General features: G+C 34.6%; 1 protein-coding gene across 45 annotated transcripts in view; it reads right to left on the bottom strand.

Moving 5' to 3' along the window:
* Nucleotides 1–23,138, bottom strand: part of KCNMA1 (potassium calcium-activated channel subfamily M alpha 1) — a 480,406-nt gene that overhangs the window by 235,936 nt on the left and 221,332 nt on the right. For all 45 annotated transcript variants that reach the window (XM_039380918.1, XM_027724023.2, XM_039380921.1 and 42 more), the window contains one exon: nucleotides 19,213–19,274. In XM_039380918.1, the coding sequence (XP_039236852.1) occupies nucleotides 19,213–19,274 (62 nt within the window). The remainder of the gene's footprint in view (nucleotides 1–19,212; nucleotides 19,275–23,138) is intronic.

Genomic DNA, 23,138 nt, shown 5'->3' with positions numbered 1-23,138 from the left:
CTGCTAATTTCTGATCAACAAATCATATGCTTATAGAAAGAGACCAGGCCTCCACTTCAGTTTATATTCTGACTCATTACTAGCTCCAATTTATTAGTTTTCATTCTCTCCCAGGCATACCTACTCTCTTTCCCATAGGCACACTCCTACTGCTATTAAGAGGGCATAAACAAATTTGGTGTAAAGATAATAATACACTCCAAAATATTTCTATAAAATGATAGGGTTCATAAACTATTCTAACAGATTTACTCCCACGGAAGCACAATAAACCTAATAAGTGGTGATACAAACCCAAACCCAAGCCCAATTAACTATATACAACCCACAGCTTTAAGACTACTCCTCTCTCTCTCTCCCATCTTCAACATTCCAAAATTATTTTTGCTACAGATTGGCTGTTTTTTGGGGTTTTTTTGAGTCATCTGCAAGCCCTGAAATCTCATCAGGCATTTTAGACTTGGCAAGATAACTTTTTCCTTTGCCAAAAGAGGAGGAAGTTCATGCAGTAATACACCCAGAAATCAAACATGAATATTGTATAGTGGGAAGAATCACTCCCTGTCTTTCTTTACATCTCCTGGCATGCTCATTTTCATTGGTTTTAGTCAATTAAGTAGAGTTGTTCATTTTAGAAGTAATTATTTCTTATTTGCTTTAGAAGCAAATAACTTCCACTGAGGTGAAAAATAATTTTTTTTTAAAATTAGCCTGTATCTTCTGCATCAGGTATCCTCAACAATATAAATCATCCCAACAACACAAATGCTTCTTATGCTCTTAATTTAGTGATAACAAACAATGCCTTAGCAACATTAACTCTTTCACTAATTTTATGGGAATGCTACAATCTCATACTAAATCTCATAATAAAACCATGATGTTCATCTTTTTGTACACCATGTTATCACTAAGCCTTCTAAATCTCTATCACAATGTGCCAATTAATTTAATTTCTGAAAAATCAAGATCACGAGGGACATGAATATAAACTGCACTGAGAATAAACGAAAAAGCAGCAATCTCCATAAAAAGAAATTGTACCTGACAGGATACCCTTTATAAAGTGGAAACTACCTGAAGTTAGATAAAGAAATTAGAAAAGAAGAGTGCCAGGTTGTTTACTCTCAGGTTTTAAATTAAATACACAACTTGCCCCCAAATTTATGACAGTGTTTACAAACCTGCTTACACTTACAGTACTTCAGAAAGAAGTGGAGCAAAATCAGAATTCAGATGTCTTCAGAATATTTTGCTTTGTGTAGTTATAATTTGCCAGTTTAGAATTAAAATGAGTGAAAAAAATATTTTACAGAATAAGGACCTAACTAAATACTGTTGAGTAGCTAGTTGAATGAGGGCTCTTATGCTGGGACCCACTCAATACACTGAACTGGCCTAAAAAATGCAACTTTTGTCAAATATCCTAGGAAGCTCACCTTCAGTAAATGGCATCTTCCCTCTTTTGCATATACCTGTGTATCAGTCAGTGACAACAGAAGATGGTTCATTGCAAAAGCTTTGAGTATTATAAAGTTCAAAAACCCCCAAATCTGATTTCTATCACTTAAGGATCTGGAGTTTAGATCAACAGTCTAATAATCCAGCTCTCACAAACACCAACTTTCATGTGATCATAATCACCATCACAGATCACAGTACGAGACAACTCATCTTAGTACCATCATGGGCTGCCTTGATGTTACCTCACTGCTAGTTCAAACAGGAATTTCTGGAGACAAAAAGGACAAGCAAGAAAGCATCACACCAAGCCAAAAAAAGAAATTAACTTGCTATGAACTTTCTGAGTCCTGTATGTAACAATGCATATTTTCTTACAAAACAGGGTAACCAGATTCTGCTGCAATCAGCAACAGGGGTTGGCACACAATGTCTAACACTGCAGCTTGGACCAGTCTAAAATGCACAGAGGGATTCATATTACTGCAACTCAGAGCTCATCTTTAGCCACCTGAAATATGCCTCCTTCAACTAGGACTTTGAAATTCAGTATTACTTGGCCTACTAAAACCAAAGCATGGGGAGAAAAGAATAATTGTTCAGGTAATTTGCAGGAATTCACTCATTCCTAACCCACAGAATATGCCACCACTCACCCCCAAAATCATTAGTTTTGGCAAAGCAAAGCAAGTACATTCCATTTTAATCTTGACTTACACAGAAACCAGTTTGTGGTCAAGCAAAGCTCCTGTGATGCCTGATTTGGCAAGAAACCTGGATCTTGAGCTGTTGGAGCCACAAAAGCCCACTACAATGAGCAGGGGCCAGCTAAGCTGGTAACAAGTCAGTGTATGCCTCTCCAACAGTGACAATGGGGCAGTTTCTGAAACTGAAATCTGACTTCTCACAGGAAAACCTCCTGGAAAATACAGATGTGTCCCCAGTCTGGAGTGATTCCAAGCTATTACAGATTCTCTTGGTACCATGAATCTGCAACTAGCACCCATAAGGATGTAAAGAGTCAAACTGATTTTGGACAACTCCATATCTCAGTTCAAATGCAACGTTTTGCTGAACAAAATATTTTGTCTTAATTCAACATTATAAATTTGTTATTTTTTCGCATTCTTTTCATGTTGAATAATCTAGTGTCTATATATGAGAGAGACTGTACCCCACACTTAGACTTAAGAACAGAGAGGAAGAACAACTCAATAAGATTATAATATAAAGCACAATGCAGATTGTTTTATGTAACATAATGGAATCATATTAAAATTATGCATTCTTTAGAGATTAATAGTTTTTTAGGTTTTAAACCACACCGAGATGAAGTTTCACATCTTGGCAAAATCAACCATGAAGAATTCAGTGTGGTAGTCTGCCCTTCAGCTGATCAAGCAGATTTGGTTAGCTTCCTAATTTCTGTTAAAGAATTCATTATGAATGTAAGATGTTGCAGATAAGTTGTAAACACTTCATTTTCATTGATACTGACATGAACACTTCTCTGCTACTTGTCATTGGTACTATATAAGTCTGTAAATAAGATATAAAAGCTAAAGGTAAATACATAAATCATAGCCCTATTTGGGATAGATAAGACTTTGATGAGATTCGTATTCGCTCTTCTCATCAGTGTACATCATATAATTTATATCTGTATAGAAAACCAATCTGTTGTAGATTACTCAGATTTTAATTTTACTTAAATTCATTTTGCAGGTGACATATGCCTGGCATTGCTGAACCCTGGAAAATTCAAGTCCCTTGTTACTTGATAGGAAAAAAAAAGTAGTCATTCCTCATTTTGCAAAAAGCAAGAAGCTTCCGATAATCAAGGTCACATACTTATATGATTCATTCTAAAGTATCATGTGAGGCAGAGAGTAGAGGATGATTAAAAAATAATAAAATCTCATGCAACAATATAGTTCCTTGGGAAGTCCCCACCTTACTAGTGCCTGAGTAATCAGAGGAAGGGAACTTTGGCTTTACTGACTCACATCAAGATGTTCCAGCAATTTTTTTTTTCTTTTGTTCCCAGTTTTATTCTAAACATTAAAAAAAACCCCAAACACAGTTACTTCTGTACTGATATGAATTCATTTCCTAATTGTTGCATACCTTTTTCCATGCTGTGTCTTTCATTCATCAACATCAAACTATAGGAATGAATAAATCTCACTGTAATCTCTCACAGCATTACAGAAACTAAGACAAAGAAAATAGGTTTTCTTCTTCCATACAAGTCATCACTGAATATAATACGAGATGTAGACCAGTGAATAGAAACCATATTGTTTGCAACACGTTTGGGGGGTGTGCTGGTTTTTTTGGTGGTTTTCTTTTTTTTTTCCTTTTTTTTTTTTTTCTTCCCCTGCAAACACTGTTGCTAAGACACAGGGATGTGAACAGTGACAGGATATATTTTCCAGGACATAAATGGAGATGAGTCTATATTCCACTTAAACTACTGAATGCCTTAAGCGGAAGGGAGGTACTTGTTTCTGTTTTCTGTCATCCTAATATTTTAAACAAAGATATGTAGGATTAGCAGGCTTTGAAACAAAGTTGAAGGGTTTTTTTTAAGTCAGCAATACAGTTTTTAGGTAGGTATGGTAGCACTGAAACACGCTAATAAAATGCAGACGGAATAAATATTCCTCAAAACAGAATAGAATATGTAGTTATTCAGAGAAATTGATTTCATATGCATTTCTGTAATGGACTTCAACCCCCAAATTTGGATTTAATTAAAAAACAAAGTGTACATTATCTGTTTGACTATAGTGTGTACTAGTATTCTGCTCGTTTCTATTTACAGGCTTTTACAAGAACTAACAAACTAATGCTACTGCAGTGAAAGTGTCCAGAAGAAACAGAAACACACATTTCTTGTTCTATTTATCAAAGAATTTTTCTAACTATTCTGTACATCACAGAAGTTGTGACACAAACTGGTAGAACAAAGAGAAATATAAGCCACTACAGCAAAGTACTGTGCTGATCTATGCCCACAGACTATTCAGATCAAATCAAGTTTTAAGAACCCATTTTCAGAAATGTTATTTCCATACAGACACATAAAAATATAGTATTCTGTAATATGTGCTAACCCACACATATAATATGTGAGCATGCATATAGCTATCACTGAAGACAGGTTTCAGCAGTTGGAAAGAAATTAAATCCTGGGCTTCACTTCAAATAATACATGTTACTCTTGGGGTGTCCTGTGCAGCGCTGAGGGTTGGACTCGATGATCCCTCTGGGTCCCTTCCAACTCAGCAGATTCTGAGATTCTGCAATAGCTTCTATAAAGTGAACTAAAGGAAAAGTTTTCCTCATGATTAATATCATGATATTATTTTTGCACTGGCTAAATAGGCTGCAGTAAAAACAGAGAGTACTACATTAATTTTGCCTTTCATAAATATCATGTTTTTCATAAATAATCAGGGGAGAATAAGAAAATGTAAGTATTCATTGAGAAAAAGCCCTCAAAAATCACTGAAACTGTAATGTCCAGCAGTACCCAATTTGGAGTGCAAAATACTTGCACTGAAATGCTAGATATAAAATGGAAATGCCAAAGAGTTCCAAAAAAAAATCCCAGCAAATCTGCACAATGATCCAGTCTAAAACTTCATACTATTTTAAGAAACTGAAAATCAGCTTATTAAGTTCCGTTAACAAAAAAAAAATTGGGGATTAATATATTATTTGCACATGTTAGAGACACTTCTACAATATATCAGTGGAAAGATCACTAACAGGAAAAAAAAAAGAGATAAATGGAAGATGAAGCCAAATATTTAGATTGAAAGCTAACACACATTTTTAACAGCAAGGTCAGTGAAGCACCGCAAGTAGTTCTCCAGGTAAATGGAAGACTTTGTATCACATTACATCTTTAAAGGGAAGTCTAAATATCTTTCTGATCAGAAGATATTTGTTTAAAGCTAAACACTGTATAAACTGCTATATTAAGAAATGTGACAAAATTATCACCATAGGCCCTTTGGCATAAATTCCAGAACCAGTGGTATTTCACAATCTCATTTAGCCTTTTTCCCAGTCTACAGCCACAGTTATTAAAAAAAAAAAAATTAAAGAAATCCTTAACTTATCACAACATCGTCCTAGGCATTTAAGAATTAAATGAGAAAAGCTAAATATGTCATAGTTTTATAATAGATAAGCAATCACCAATAGTGCCTCAGGAGGAATTTAATTTTTAGCCTTATTCCTTCTTTATAAAATTTCCAAAATCAATAAACAATAGAATCCATTTCAACTGATGTTTCCTTCATTTAGCACTCACAGTTCAAAGAACTTCCCCAGTACCCTGTTGCAATTTGATTTTAGTTAAGGCAAGACAAGATAATCCAGAAATTACTTTCACTCTTTTCTCTTTTTGCTTTTATTCTACTCCCTTAATTTTACACAAAACATTTGCAACATTTCAGATCTACAGTAGAAGTGTAATACTGTGTTACAGGACTTTATACGGTGACTGATACTCTGACTGATACTCTGAATAGTAATTTTTTTTATTCATTTACTCTGAATACAAGTTCATGAATCCTATTTCTCACTTGAATTTCATGATATCAATATAATGTAAGTCACAAAACAAAATTTCAAATGCAAGGTGAGAAAAAAAAGCTTATAATTAAGTTATAAAAGAGCTTTGCAAGAATTTAAGTATTAGTAGTATTCAGAAAGATTATGTGCAGTGAAGAACGGATATTCTGTAAATAATAGTATATCAACTGTTGACTTCTGTACTGCCTCCTATTTTTTAAAATTTAAGTCACCTATGAGTGTTGTGACTAATACAACTGTGAATAGCAGAACTAACTATCAGTTATCTGAGTTCAGATACATTAAGTGGTCTTTTACTCAGAATTAATACTGTTTAATAGTATAAATATAAATAACATTAAAATACACTCTACATATTCAATATAATTTTATTCTCATAATTCCATTTTTTCATAGGAATAGATAGAAACTGAGCCATCTTTGCTGAAAAATGACCTTTCTCAGTAGAGATTGAGTATAATTAATAGACATTGAAATACTTACACGCAAATAGAAAATTTCTTTGTTCTGTGAAAAACAGTAACAAGAACAACACATATGGCTGATGCACTAACTTTTAGGGCTATTAGCATCAGACTTGCATTGCCCAATAAATCTTACAGGAAGTCTAGCAAACTCGTGCAATTATCTGATTTATAAGATAATTGTTGCAATAGGATGTTGCAAAGAATGCATAAAATTCCCTGTTTGCATAAAATTCACTGTTTCTAATACTTACCAAGGTACAGCCTGTGAGAAATACAAATCTGCAAATCTCCCAAAAAAGCATTGCATTGATTCGGTTTTATGCGCCACAGTTGTTCCGCTCAAGTGGCTGACCCTCATTTTTGAGGCCAAATAATTGCTGTCAGTACCAGATGAATAAATATACCACAAGCTAAAAATCTTGCTAACAGTCTGCCCCAACTCCCTGTAATTGCACTAGATTTGATAAGAGTAAGAAAAACTTTATGAGTATTAAAGTGAGCAAGATCTACTAAAATGCAACAAATTTCCATTTTAATATTAATCACATTCATATTAATACTTTCTCTTATTGAGGCTTGTATAGGGTATTCTATGAAAGGTAACTTATACTGAACACAGCTCACAGCTTATCACTTTACTCTTTCTGTGCCTCACAAATAAAAGAATAACATTACTGTAATGTTCCATTGTGATTTTTCTTCTGTACACACTAATCAGACCTTACAATTCCCTTTGCAAAGCTGGTGTTCTGTCAGGTCTTAGAGGGTTTTAAAAACAAAACAAAACAAAAAAAAGAAATGGGAGGAGGAGGGGTGGCCAGGGGTGGAAGAAACGTGAGATAGTGATGTTCATTAAATTGCACCAGATACCTATAAAGGCTCAAAACATCTGCAGGGTACAAGGAAGGAGGGGAAGCATGCAGATATTCGTGTTCATGTGTATGGGATTTCCTTTTTCTTTTTTCAGTATTATTGCATTCCAGCTCTGGTGTTCATTGAAGAGAGAGAGCTTTTTCCCCTAGTTGCTTAATTAACATGGCACAGTTGGCCCTGTGACTCTGTTAGAAATGACACATGCGTCAAAAGCGGAATGGGTGCCCTTGCTGCAAGGAATTCTATTTTTAAGCAGAAATGACTCATCAACTACTGGGGTGTCCCAAAAGCTACAATTTGTCAAGCTGTCAGGAGAAAAGCGAGGAAAAAAAGGAAAAGAGGTCACATCTTTATTTGTATCTGTAGCTTGAAAAGCAGAGGGGTAAGACACTGATTACACATTCAACTCCACTCTGAAAGGCAATCTTCTATTCAAGCCATGTTTTGATAACAGCTCTATGGTATCTGGTATTTTTAAAACCTCGTCTGAGTTATCTCCTCCTTTATATTATATAGATCTGGAAATTTGTTCAGTGCTAAGGACGAATGCTTCTAACTCAGTGTGCACATCTGTCTACACAGAAAGAAAGCATGGGACAAAGTATTTGCAGATGCATTTTCAGATGCTTTGGATTAAAATAAGAAATGCAGTGATTCATTAGGAAAGAGGAAAAGGACAAAAACTAGAAAAAGGTTCTGTATATAAATTATATACTAGAGTGTGATTTTGAAAAGGATTCAAATTGTAACTTAGGAATATATTCCTACAGCATACTGGAAACATATTAAGCAGCATGGTATGAGTTTGTGAAAACAGAAGCAAAAGTGAGAAGGCCATAAATGTGATCTATATGTTTTCATTACACAAACTGACCTTCAAATTATTGCATAGGTGGTGAAAACAAACAGGCAGGTTTGCTGAGAACTTATTCCCAGTGAAAGTTACTGGAAGCTAAGCTTCAATTAAATGCTAGTCTAAAATTTTTTAATCCATATTTTTTAAGTCAGATCCAAGTCATTATCCAAAAAATGTGCATGTAAGCATAATGGTGTCAATAAGGTTATTATTTTATTGATGCATTAAAGACAGTAAATTATTGTTCAGAGACAACAGTGATTAGTAAATTGTAACTCAAGCCAAGTAAGAGTTTGTTCTTCAGAAGCTGCAACAGCAATATCACATATAATTTTCAAAATAAATTTAAAAGACTAGCAAACCCCAGGAGTGGGAAACTGAGATGTTCTATTGCGATCATTTTTTATCCATAGGTATGGATAGAATTTTAAAAAGGACACTGGTGCTGAGGTTTTGAGATAACAGAGGCACTTTTAACACTGGTTTCACTGGACTCCGAGACCTATGAGTTCATGCAGAGATATGAATTGAGTATGGTATCAAAACTAATACAAGATTTATGCATGCAGGGCAACAGAGGATAAACTACAGAACTTAAAACATAGTTTAGAAGTATGGTTTTCTAAACATGCCTGATTATGCCTGACATCTGCTCTGAACCTTCAGGTGAAAGACCTTTCTTACTCTTGCACAAATCACACTTTGAGATCCTGCCCTACAAAAGTTGATGGAATTTTGAGCAGATGGAGACAATCTTCCCAAAACACAGCTAGCAAGCAATGACAACAGACAGGAATCAACTAGAAACAGCTGTCAATTTGCAGTCCTTTATCACCTTCATGTTTAAGCTGATGCTTTTGTACTTCTCAGTACACAAAAGCAGAAACAATTCATTGGAAAAGAAAGATGCAGTTTGGCACAGAGGAGCATTGAATACCAGTTAGTGTTATTCAAATGCCCTTTACCACTGGGCACTTGCTTGGAGAAAAATTGCCAGGTGAAGCAACAATCTTCTGTAGTCTTTGTTGAGCCATTGCCTTCCCCTCCATCCCTTTAAGGAGTTCAGGTATCCCACAAAACACTACCCAGCAGAGAGGAAAGAATTCGACTCAGAACTAGATTATAACATAGATGTGCAAATATATGGGTTTAAATTTACTTCTTGCAAACAGCTCCAGAACCATCAGTGTAAATGCATTTGTCATGAGAGCCATTTTTCATGAGGTGCCAGAACTGATGTGCAACACAGGAAAGGGAAAAGGAATTGTCTACTTGGTGGTATTATAAATGAATTTGTTATTCATTTTCAGACAAGATACAAAATGCTAACATCTAATATCAAATTCTCAGAAACATTCCTATATGTCTACGTACAACCTCTGAATTAAAAATAAAATTCTAACTGACCAGTCACACTAAAAGACCAAACTCTTATCTAAGTACTTTTGACCTTGAACTGCAAAGCAACATGTTACAAAAAGAGTTTCCCCTGGGCCAGAAATGATCACACATCTTCCTTGTACTTGGATCCATTTTAGTCTTTTGACAGTCTCTGAGTTTATCCTAATAAGTAAGAAACTGTGTTACAAAACATGAGGGTGTTAAATGTTCACTTTTTATCGATAGTATTTTTTGGCAAAAAATATGCTTGTAAGATTGAAATTCTATAGACACCCCTGCCACTCTGCAGGCTTAGATCTTCAGAGCAACAAAATGGTCTTCATTTCCTTTGAGTGTTGCAGGTCACAGAGTCAGCTTTACATTTCAGAAGACATAATAATCAGATATTCTAACATCCTACCAACCAGAGTATCACCAAGTATAACTTGTACAAGTAAGATACCAGAGATGCAGGAAATTCCACAGTTATCTATCTTCTCCAGTATTTCACCACTGTCACAGCTACCAAACTTTCCTTAAGTTCCAAACTAAATCTTGAAAGGTGTAAATTACAAAGATTTTATAGTTTCTTCAAACACCATGGAGATGATCTTTGGGGACCATTCCATTTACATATTGGAATGTTGCCATGTCTGCCCTCCCTGCCTCACAAAGTTGAAGGTTGTATCCTTCCCCAGTCTAAACAAACCCTTTTCCAACAACCACTCCACATTCCTTTATCTGTCAAAAGAATTTTTCTAAACTTTTAATGATTCCTGTTTCTCTCTAGACTTTTTAATCAGTTTGTCTACACATTTCTGATACAAGCATGCTTTGAGGCCTTAACAATGCTTAAGATATTCTTCAGGTATTACTCTAGAAATTGCACTGCGGTGAAATTTTTCCTTTCCACAAAAAATATGAAGACAGATTTTAGTGTAAAATCCTGCTCCTCTGAAAAAGCCTTGTTATGTAAATATAACTAACAGGCTATTCAAATTAGACAACACTTAATTCAGACCACAATTTCCTCCGTTCATCCTTAAAAGAAATAAACTCTTTGAGACAAATATGTCTTGCTCTCCTAAAAATGTGCCAGTGATAGAGATTTTTGCCTATGTCGAAATCAAATTTGTCAATTCAGTAGAAACTGGAGAAGGAAAAACTAATAGCCAAATGTTTCAAAAAGCCATTAGTAAATTCCGCCTAGCCCTTAAAAAGAAGGATCTGATTCCTGAAATACAGTACTCTCATTTTTCCAGCTATTTTAAAATGACAAAAATTTAAACCACATAAAAATTGGATCATGAAAAAAATCAGGATTTAGCTTCTTGATGATCAAACTCTTAAGCCTGATATGCTCAGTATAAACACATTAATTTAAGTGACAAATATTTACATAGTGGCCTATCTGGCAACATTTTAATACAAATAAAGTCACTAAATATCACTGCATGTATAAAGTTTAGTTATTTCAAATTACTGACTTACTTCTGGAATAACAAAATTATACAATCTTGAACTTCAGTGATTCCTTAGCACAGCATGCAACTGGCTGCAGCTGGAAAGCAGCTTTGCAGAAGAGTCTGAGGTCCAGAAGCTCATTATAAGCCATCATTGTGCCCTTGTAGTTAAGAAGGTCAGCAGCATTTTCCAGGCTGCATTAGGAAACGTGTCTCCAGCATGGAGAAACAGACATAGGGGAGCAAGACCAGTGAAGGGCCACAAGATTGTTAAGGGACTGGAGCCCTGTCATACGAGGAGGGCTGAGAGAGTACTGAGGGACTCTTCTGTCTGAAAAAGATAAGGCTCGAAGAATCTCATCAACATCTATAAATACCTGATGGAGTCTCCTTAAGGTATAAAGAAAACAGAGCCAGATTCTTCTCAGTCATACTCAGTGACAGGCCAAGAGGAAATTACAATTACTGAGCTCTCTTACAAGGTCTAACACTTCAGAAAATTTACCCATTGCAATTTATCGCATCATCAAGGTTGTGTATCGTGATCACTAAGAATTTCTGTGTAACAACAAGGAGTAAAAACAGTATCCAGAAACCTACTCAGAGCTTGATTTGCCAATTATTATGGAAGGAAGCTTTTTTGTTTGCCATTTTATCTGAAACTCATTCACAGTACTTCTTATTTAAATTCATTTGCAACAATTAATTTTCACCACTGAGTAAACACAAACTACTGGCATTGATTAACAGAAACTTCATTGCATGGTTGGTCTAGAGAAATCAGAATATTTGCATATTGCCTTTCTGTACAACTAGTGAAAAATCAGTGTAATCCAATGTCATTTCATTAATGTGATAAACACATACAGAGGAATTATCTTTATTCATTATTATAATCTCCTAAATAGATTGGAAGAGTTGTTCAGGTAGTGTTTGACAAATTTTACTTGCATATAATTTATGAAACTCGAGCTCTCTGAACAAGTCAGAGACCAAATGCAAAGAGATGGATAGCACATGAAACATGCATCCGATTTTAAAGGTACATCCAGCTTTTTTAGAAAATTCAAGGAAGAGAACATTTATAATGACTGGTGATCAAGGGAAAGATGTCCACCAACAAGCCTAGAAAACATACAATCACACCTAATCCCTCTGTCCTAGGGAGCAAAGTGCATAGTAACACATGGGCATAACGTGGATTTTTTTTCCCTCCATTGTGGCTTGTTTCTTTTGCTTTTTGCCTTATAATAATCACATCACTGCTGTTGCAGGATTTTACTCATAATTAGCATCATCTGTAGCTAACAAAGGCCTTCCTTCTTTCTGGTATTCGACTGCCTGCAGAGGCCATGCATTGAGTTGCAAACCTGCCTGACTTTGACTGCAGCATGCTGATATGAAAGCAATGAATCTTAGCTATGGACATTTTCCCATGAAAATTTGCAGAGCAATGAAGAAAATTATAGTTCATTGTCACAAATAAGGCTTTCTTCTGCAAATCACATTTCAATTAAAGCAATAACGGTTTACATTCATTTACCTATTACAAACATGGTAAAGACAAAATTAGACTTTACTTACAACAGAAAATTTTATTTAATGCTGTATCAGTTTAAAGGGTGCTGACAATCTTTTTAAACCACAGATTTTGTCTTTTACTGAGAATGAGCAGCAGGAAAAACTGATATTATAATTTTTTTATAATAACAAAAACCAAGTGACTTGAAAATAATCACTCGAGAAATTCACTTATATATTTAAGGTAAATTTTCTTTATATCAGAAAATTACACCTATCACTCTATTTGACAATTGAGCCGTTAATAAAATTAAGAGCTCTTTTTAGGAATTAAAAGTTTCTTTTTCCTTCTTTGTGTAAAAAGAGGTGGAGAGAACACATGTAACTGGATTTACTTCAGCATGGAACAAAATTTATCAGCCCACAGAAATGGCCAGAAACTGATGCGGAATTAACAAAATTAAAATTAACAAAATATTAAAATTGACAAGGCCACCAACTGCAAGGTACTATGGGAGCCAGTCTGTATTCTTTCCCAAGAATTCTCATTATGAAAAGAACAATACAGCTTTTAATCTACTTGCCAAGATACAGACCATTTTAATTTTAGCAATTTGAATAATGGTAAATATAATCTAACAGCATTTCCTTGAATCAGATCCCAGAATTTCCAGTCAACTTCTACATCTCTTGTCACACACCATGAAAAAAAAAAAAATATCTATTAACTCTAATGTGTACTTAGTATAAAGGAAGGCTCTTACTGTGGGTTAATGAGATTAATAAAAGAAAGAAGAATTTTATAAACATAATTAAAATATTTTTGCATGAGTAAGTTTCACTATAAGTAGGAAGGCTTGAAACAAAGCTTAGTGCTATTTAAGCCCTACTTACTTAATTCCTCAAATATGAAGATGGAAATGCTATGTAAAATTCTGCACACACTCAAAATATTGGTAAATGCATATTTAAGAGGATAGAACCCTGAACTGCACAGGATATCCTCAGCAAAATGATACAGCATAGATCTAAAACTGGTTACTGGAGAAAAAGAAAACAGCAATCTTGTACACTTATATGTCTTGCAGATTGAAAAGAAAAAATACACTCAGAAAACCAAGTTGTAAACTGAAATCCGTAATAAAATCTTAGATCAAGCTGAACTTTCTCTAAGAACTGATTTCTGATCATATTAGACACATCCAAATTTTTTTTATACATCAGGCCAGTGGCATCCACTCAAAATTCAGATGTAGCAGCATTGAATTGTTGATTTATAATTGAAATTAAATTATATTACTTTTTCCCCAAAGGGCCATGAAACTCAGAAAGAATCACCAAAATGTTCTGCAAATTATTCCATGTAATATGGAAAAGTTTAATGATTTGTAATGAAAATGAGACTGGTATCTAAAAACACTTGAGCATTGATGTTTATACAGATTTACTGAACTAGGCAGTTAAACTTCCAACCTCATACATCTTTGTAAAAGGGGTAACACAGCCTAAACAAATGAGAAAGATGTAAATTCCCTTGGGCAATAACTATAATAAATTTAAATAAATCATCCTCATCAGGCTTGGAGTATTTCTATAGAACATTTTGCTGCACAAAATCAAATGTCTTTCAGAAGACAACATGGCAGCAGTAGCAAACAAGCAGGAAAGCCAAACATGGTACACAGTCACAACTTATCCTCAAATATTCCCACAAAATAACAGAGTTCATAAGGACTTGAAATAAAGTGTCGCTTAGGTAAAAAATATTTTTGCTAGTAAAACATTCCAAGAGACTTTTCTCCTTGTGCTGTCACACGGGAAACTCCTGTGTGTCTATAAACAGAATATTTATTTCCAGTGAACCCTTCCTAATATATTGCCATACAATGTCAGGAAACCAGCGTGAATCCTTCAAAACAAGAATCAAGACTTTCCATGTTGTATTGTTTTGTTAGGCAACTTCTAGTATAGCATCTCTGATGTGTTTTCAGCTGATATTACTACTAAGCAAGTAGGCAGAATAACGTAGGTTGGAAGAGACCTTTTAGATCATCAAGTCTATTTGTTAATACTCATGGCTAAATGGCATTTTTATGTACAATTCTAATCAAGTACAATGTCACACAGTATTGGAAAAAAATAGCTATTTAGGAATAACTATGCTAGTGGCTCTGAAAAAAACAACTCTAAAAAGCTAATCTGAAAGACACATGTGAGTAGAACATACAAAGCCAGTTGTAAGACTTCATTTTTTTCACTTTGTCATTGATGGTTCTATGATTTCTACATTGACATCAGTTTTCAGGGAAGGGAAGGTAAACTTCAAGAGACAGGACAGTAACAACTGGTCATTAGAAAGTAATCTGTTAGGCAAAAAAAAAAAAAGTCTATTATCTATAGTTGCATATTACATTATATTGCACCCCAGAAGAGAATCCAGAACCAGAGCATAAAAGGATATTCACACCATAAAAAGTTTCCATGCTACTGCCATTACAAGAAATAGAAAATAGGAGCCCTTACTTCCCAGTTTAGCAGAAATTCAAGCTCTCTGCTAATGCTTTTACTGACCATGCCTAAAGATGATGATGGCAAATGTTATTCTCTATTCTATTCAAGTCAGTAATCCAGTACAATATGCAGAGGTCAGAATGACAAACGGAAATGAAAATGGGCAATGCATTCAATGCATCTCTAGTATTGATGTAAATAACACTCAGAGAAGTACTTCTATATGTATTTGCTAAAACACCTTTTACATGCAGAAATATAGAAAGGAAAAATAAACAAAGGAAGGAGGAAGTTTGTGAAAACTACATATAAAAAAGCACATAACATTAAAAAGCATTGGCAGACATCAAGCTTTATTCTACTGCAGCACATTCAGTAGACTCCCAACAACTGTGTAAAGTCAGATTTTCCTCTTAAGAAGAGGATAATTCCATTATTTTCTTACCTTGAAAAATTAAATGATGACAAATTTTAAAGGAAACATGAATAGGAAAAGAACCATCATTACAATAATGATGTTATTCTGTACTGAAGTAGATCTGCTTATGACTTCTTCTTTGAATGTTGTGCTTTTATTCAAACCAAAAACGGAAGACAGACATCAAAGTGAAAAAAAATCTCTAAAAATAAAATTTAATTATTTGGTTATTTGTTACCTAAAGATTAAAATAGTTATGTGAATAGTATTTATAAAATCTCTTTTGCAAATGTTTCATATTTATCTGCTATTCCTAATATTGAAAAATACCACTGACCAAGAAAACAGTATTTTATGAATGAGATTCCAAAAATAAAGGAAGGAAAGAGTCTAGTCCATAGTAATAAGTGAAACATTTCCTAACAGGATGTGACTGAACTTACATGACAAGAATGCCAAGATTGTAATTTCTCTGCTAAAAAAATTCTCAGTTTAAGGACTGAAATCTTCCATTAGTTGCTACAACACATCACTGAAAGTGTACATATTCAGTTTAAAGAAAAATATTCTACATACACCTTGTGGAGACAACAATTCAAAGTGGTGCCTTGTAAAAAGTATGAGCACTGAATAATATTAAGAATAATCTTAACGAAAGGATTGGATGAACCTCTGCAGTTTTCAAAATTAGTAACCTTAATTCTTTCCACCAAGAATGATTGTTTTTGTGATTTTGTTTAGAACCTTTCCCAAAAGGTGAATTAAGCGCTGCTTCTTACTAAGAAAGTCAGTCAGTTCAGACCAAAGCAGATCACAACTGTGCTCATATTTTGTAATGAAGTATGGTGCAGAATTCCTAAGTTTGTGCCAGAAACAGAATTAGTACACAAATATTCTATAGCAACACAAAGCTATTTAATTGGCTCTGCTGAAATGTAGGACTAACTGGTACGGAGGATGCTGATGAAGCTGTGCTATTTTCTGACCTCAGATCTCTCCAAATAGCATTGCACTGGGCAGGCCATTTCATCTGGTACTAGTCTGGCAGTGTCTGTTAGAGTCATGAACTGAGTAGTATAAAAATGCTCTTAGCTTACCCTCTTCTCACAGCTGTGACACCCTTCATACTGGTGTGTTCCACTACAATTAATCACAACACACATGCTTGCCTGACAAAACTATGTGATCTTTTCACTCCTTCCTTCAGTATCTAACAAAGTGACGTTGTTTTTCCCATCTACCTTCATACCCCTTAAGTAGGAAGTCATGCACGATTCCTTTGTGGACACACCTGTCATTGCATCTGCAAATCTAGTGACAGATTAGGAGTATTGGATGAATAAATAACTGGCATTTCTTTCAGACAACTCCTTACACTAGTACTGTTCAGCTTTGGATCGAAGTCACGGGTTTTGTCACTGCACATATAAGATCAAATACCAGCTAAGAGTCCATGGCACGGGCAGAACGCAACAGCTATGGAACGCATTGTTAAGGGAAAGCAGACAATGGTATGTGTCACCATCTGTCTGGTGTGAGCATTAGATCCTATTTGTCTGCTCTGTTCCTGGTCAAGCTGTAGTCTCTGTTGTTCCAGCTGTTTTGTTGAGGATAACACAAGCATTCCTCTCATCCTACCTTCATTAGTTCCTGTTTAACCAAATTTTCAAAGGAATAACTTTTCCAAGCATGCACTCGTGGATCTGGAATTGACTCATATATCACTATATTTGATTCTACATTGCTGAAATGGGTGTTAGATCAGACGCTAATACAGAATAAAGCAGAATTTTTCCCTTCAGCGATATATATCTGAGTTGTTTCTAACATGAATTAAACTACTAATGAGCATTAAAAAAAAAAAAAAAAAAGACCAAGATGTACATGTGGAAATAAAGGAGGGTAAGAGAGAAGAAAGAAGGAGAAACCAAAGAAAAAGTATGCAAGTAGAGTACATTAACTTGAGGTTGCTGAATTTGAACTGCAGCAGGAGCTAAATGTTGACTGAAAACCAAGAGAAATGCACAGTTAAAACACTTGCTGATCAAGCAGCCAATAAGCCAGTAGCAGTATATGGAATAGGTGGCCCACAGAAAGCATCCTAGAGACATCTCCCATGTTGTCAGTTTTGCTCTTCTTGAGGAAAACAATCAAAGACTACAGGAATGAAGTGCCTAAAATTCATCAGATAATCCAATAGTTTCATAAAATTGCTCCGACACATAGCTGTAGCTTTTGTTGATTCAAAATTGGAACATAAGTGGAAACAGGTTTTATTCTATATTACACTTTTGAGCTGGACATATAAGCATCCAGAAGCTTTGCCATCGGGCTTTTAAAAGTTTTACAAAAGATCTTCAGAAAAGTACCACCTTATGTACTTCACCGGTGACATACTAAATTTCAAAAATTAATGAAAACTCATTGCAATGCTAAGAAGAAAAAAAATTTTTCTCTCTTCAAGGAAGCTCAAGATAGAACTTGAGTTTTCCCACCACTCGGCTCATCTCTGTAAAGAACATCTCTACCTTAGTTATTTGGGTTATGCTTGACACACTGACGGCTTCAAACTCACAAAATACAGAGCTGACATCCATGTATCCAAGAATATCTTTTGCTGGTGCTAACACCTTCCTAAATATCAGTATGTACAGATGTCAACAGTGGAATGTCTGACTTTCTGAGTCACAGAACGATTGTTTTAGAACACGTCCACTACCATTTCAGACAGCTAGGTGGGCTCACATGGAGTGACTTAGGCATACAATCACAACCTTAACCATTGCAGTAATGGCAAGCCTCAAACTAGTTCAGAGAAAAGCATTAAGCATGTTGTCAAAGAACCTCAAAATGCTATTGATATTTTGAATATCATCCTCTCAAAAGAATTTGAATTCAAGGAAGAATACTCTATTAAGTCCCCTTTTATTCTTCTGTGTTAGGCTACCAATTGGCCTGTTACAACACTGAGTGTCCAGTCTGATATGAAAACAATATCAGAATATATTCCAAGTTACACCAGTTTGTATCAAACCATCACCTCAAAAGGTCAGGATGAAAATTTCTATTGCCTGGCCAAAACTACAACATTAGAAGACAACATTGGTGTAAATCTAAAAAATATTTAGATGCTTTGAAGACTTTTACTGTTTTATGTTATCTTGGTAGAAATCTATCAAACCCAGAAGCTGGAAATATGAACAGATATGCAACATATAATGCTGTACTGTCTAATTCCTTCAAAGGTGTTCAGAACTGTTCCTGTCAGTCTCCTAAGACACCTTTTTTTCCTGTAAACTGCAATTTTTTGACAAATATTTTTGGCCTGTATATCCTATCCCAGTCTTGAATTTGAAAGATTCTACACCTCAATAATGAAAATAAAAATTGTAATTTTGCAATAGTATGTATAATCTCAACACACAAAAGTATTTTTTCTCTCTATTTATTTACAGATCCAATGTGACTGTGTTCAATCTAGTTTATGTAAGATCTTTTTCCCATTCTTGAGTTATTTTTGTAGACCATGCGCTATTATAAAGTTCTTTGCACTCAGGCGATGAGCAGATTTGAAGAAGATGAATGGAGCAATTTAAAGATGTATAATTGCTGCAGGAAAGGAGAGAAAGGAAAATGTACTAGAATACTCACTTTGATGAATCTATGAAGTATATTACAAGAGCACCAATACTAAGAGCGAAGACTAAGACAACCTAAAAAAGAAAAGAAAAGAGTAATTATTTAACAGAATTAAATATTTTTCTTTTACATATAAAAAAAAAAAGACAAGGAAAATAAATCATAAGGTAGTATTGTTTTATTTCAGCTGTCATTTTCTTTAGAAAAATACTCCTACTTGAACTTCAAACATTATATATTATCATAGTATGCTTTCTTGCATTGAAAAAGAGATACAAGACAAATCCTAGTTCAGGGAAATCCAGTACAGAATTAGGTCCTAGATCCTAACCTCTGCTAAACTATAGTCTTAAATTTTAAATGGTATGCAATATTAATGCATAGTATTCAAATCACAGTATAGCTTTATCAGACCTATCCTTCAGGACTACTCCTTGGTACATAAACAAAGACTGATTACAGATCAGACTGAATTTCCATTTACATATGTGGCTATGAAACCCACAGGAAAACTGTAAAGTTATGTAAAAATATGTATTTATTCTGCACTCTTGTCTATTGAGACTATAGTGAACTTTCAAACAAGTTAAAACAATAGCTTGATGCAGAATGTCACGATCCAAGGAATACATACCCTGGGTACCTTAGAGTTTCAAGCCTTTCCCCTCTTTAAGTCTGTTAAGTTTTTGAGCCAAATAATTTTGTTAGGTCTGGCATCTAGCCCTTATTAACAAAACAGAACTTGCTTTACTGGCTAATGCTGAAGAAACTGGATTAATTACATCTCTGTCTGTCTCTAATTTCTCTTTTCTGAACATAAAACCAATAACACTGTCTGTTCGAAAGGCTCCCAAACATGATAGCTTGTGTACCCATTGTGATTTAGATTTCTGATACCCTCACTCTAAGTTTCTACTTCTTGAAAAATGCCATCCACTTGAAAAATATTTCTAGTTTCTACCACTTGAAAAAGGCCAATTTGGAATCTAAAAATGTGAGACAAATAAGCTATTTTTTGACTCTTCTGGAAAAAATCAGCAAAGATTCCTGTCTGCTGCACTGAGGAAGGGAAAAATGGAAAATCTTGTCTCCTAAAACTCAGGTGATGTGCTGGTCTACAGAAACAAAATAAAATGTCCCTTAGTCTTCTGGTAGGAACATCTCAAAAAGCTGCGTAGAAATAATGTCCCTTAAAATAAACCCATAGACTTGATCATTCAGATATAACTAAGGGGACATGCAAATCATCAAACTGCCAGTTAAAATACAACTTCTTAGCTCAGAAGTGGCTAAAATTTAAGAAAATTTTAATTTTAACCAAACCAGTTTTTAAATACAGCTATTCATTCACTCTTAAATGATTTAAATTCAAATACTAATGGTGATGGTTTAGCCTACATTCTGTGGAATCATTTCTATACTAACAGTACCCTCAAAACCACTATTAAATATATGTATCTCTTAAAAAGCAAACCCAAAAACAGACTAAAAAAGAAAGAAACCCAAAGCAAACAATCTACAAATAACAGTAAAAAACCAAACCAAAACAAAACAAAAACAAGCCTCAAAACAACAAAATACAAAAGAGATTTACTCTATGGCAGGAGTTTTGGGCTGCAGAATGCTGAAATGACCACTTAATGCTGAAAATGAATTTTGAGAAACTAAACTTACAATCCATTTGGGACTCTATAAACACTTTTCTCACCCTTTCAAGTTTTACAAAGTATTTAAGGACTTCTATTTTCCTTTTCACTTAGCAAATCTTAAGTTATAACATTCAGTCATTGCCTCCTAGCCAAAGGAATTCTCTAGAACAAACCCAGCATAACTGTACACCAACCTTGCATTTCAGTTATATCCAATCCCTTATTAATCATCACTGTTCTGCTTAAATAATGGTATAGAGATTCTGAGTAAGACGTTCCAAAACACGTAAGGAATTTAAATGTTCTACAAAAGTTCATATAACTGCCACTAAAATGCAAATATCTGTATTTTGCAAACAGCTCCAGAATCCTGTTCTACACCAAAAGTGAGACATGCATGCAAAACTACAACATTTCCCTACTGTAATACACATACCTGATTTAAAATCAAGGTTTATTTTCTCTTCAAGTGCCTTAAAACACATGCCTAACATTATAATTCACAACGTCCCCAAGAATCACAGAAAGTGCATCAGAAGAGAATGGAATCTTAAGCTCCATTTTTTTATCCTGCGAGCAGAGAAACTCATTTTTCTTTTGCTAAGTGACAGAGGTATTCAGCTGAACTTGAATCCAAAAGTGTATGAAAACAGAGTCTGAACTAATCAGATTAGAGTTATATTAAATAAAGAAATAGATAGATAGATAAAGCAAACTAAAAACCAAAACACTCTTCTACACTGCATGATAGAGTCTCAGATGCAAATTTTTTTTGCTGCATTCCCACCTAAATAAACCTTAATGCAACTTGGTTATTTAGACCCTGGGCAATACCTATTGAGTTTGTTCTAATCTTCACTAGATTGCCATGGGAGATAACAGCTATTTTAGGGACCTTGCTGTGCTTGGAGTGCTATGGATAGAAAGAGACTAATACCCCAAATTTACTGCAACTAGAACTTAAGGGTGGAAATAGCATATATGTATGTGAATTACTGCCTTTTTTTGTTATCTAGGCCATAGCGAGAAGCTTCCTTGCTCTGTTTATTACTACACATCTATTATAACTTTTCTCTGTCTGGAAGGAAAGAATCTTTTAATTTACAATAACTTACTGTTTGTTTAAGATTGAGAAATGGGAAGTCATATGCTAACAGCTATACTGGCTGAGCACTTAGAATCAAATTAAAAATAAACACCAATCTGACTGAAGCCAAGAGAGGGGAAATACATGGAATAGTTGCTGCATAACCCTAAATAATTCATGAAATCTTTCATTAAAAAAAATAAAAATCCAGTCACAGATTTCAACAAAAGCGTAAAATGCCTTTTTGAGGCAAGAGTCAGAGAAACTGCAGATAAAATCCACTTAAGGAAAATTAAAATATTTTTTTCTGAGAGTAAGATGCTCCAGAAGAGCTTTGACTGCAATCAGAATTTATGCATCCATAACAAATACAAAAAATAATAAAAGGTATTTTGATAGGGTAGCAACATAATAATACTGCAGGGAAGTACAGGCCTTGAGAAAACACTCTGAGTTAAGCCATGGTAACTGTAAAGGGGATCACCTCACCTTCCAGGACCAGCCCATGTAACAAACGGATAATCCAACGGGTGGCACTGTTTCCCCTACAACTGCATTGAACTCATGTCCAGGCGTTATTGAAGAAACAAGGGGAAATGAAAAGGTTGTTCACATTAGAGAGGGAGGCTACAATTAATACATCCACAACAAGGAGCAATTTAGGGCCTATAGAGCAGGAACTTAAGTCTCTCATACCCTGTAACGCTTGAACGTTCCGTGGAAGATGAAACAAGAACTCTTTGAAGTTTCAAAGGCAAATTCTTGCTTATACAAGACTGAACTATCCAAACATAATTAATACAAAATAGCCTAGAACTCGAGAGGCAAAGCAGAAAAAGAAAAGGAATAGTTGTCTATTTTTATTTTTCTCCAACATTAAGTATTAAAATAAGAAGAATGCAGTGAAAAGAAAAAGCTTCCGAGAATCCTGTAACCCTAACACCTCAGGGCATCAGAGAGTCCTTATTTAATCTGACAACAATCTGTTCTGTACTGTCCTTCAAAAATGTTTGTTTTAAACTCTTATTATTCTACAGTTACTCAAACATAAGGTTACTATAATGCTTAGAGTATACCAAGCTGTTCTTTATTAATAGTTTTTGAAATTCACTTTTCATTTCTGCATTGACCCACTAAATTCTGTTAATAAGCTACTCAGCTTTACCATACTATGATTTAAAACAAAAATCCTATTAGCTTTT

The sequence above is a fragment of the Pipra filicauda genome, unplaced genomic scaffold, assembly GCF_003945595.2.
Source record: "Pipra filicauda isolate LSUMZ 115617 unplaced genomic scaffold, ASM394559v2 scaffold207_size1410395_pilon, whole genome shotgun sequence".
Taxonomy (NCBI): domain Eukaryota; kingdom Metazoa; phylum Chordata; class Aves; order Passeriformes; family Pipridae; genus Pipra; species Pipra filicauda.
The sequence above is the reverse complement of the archived record's forward strand: the minus strand, read 5'-3'. Positions and strand labels throughout refer to the sequence as shown.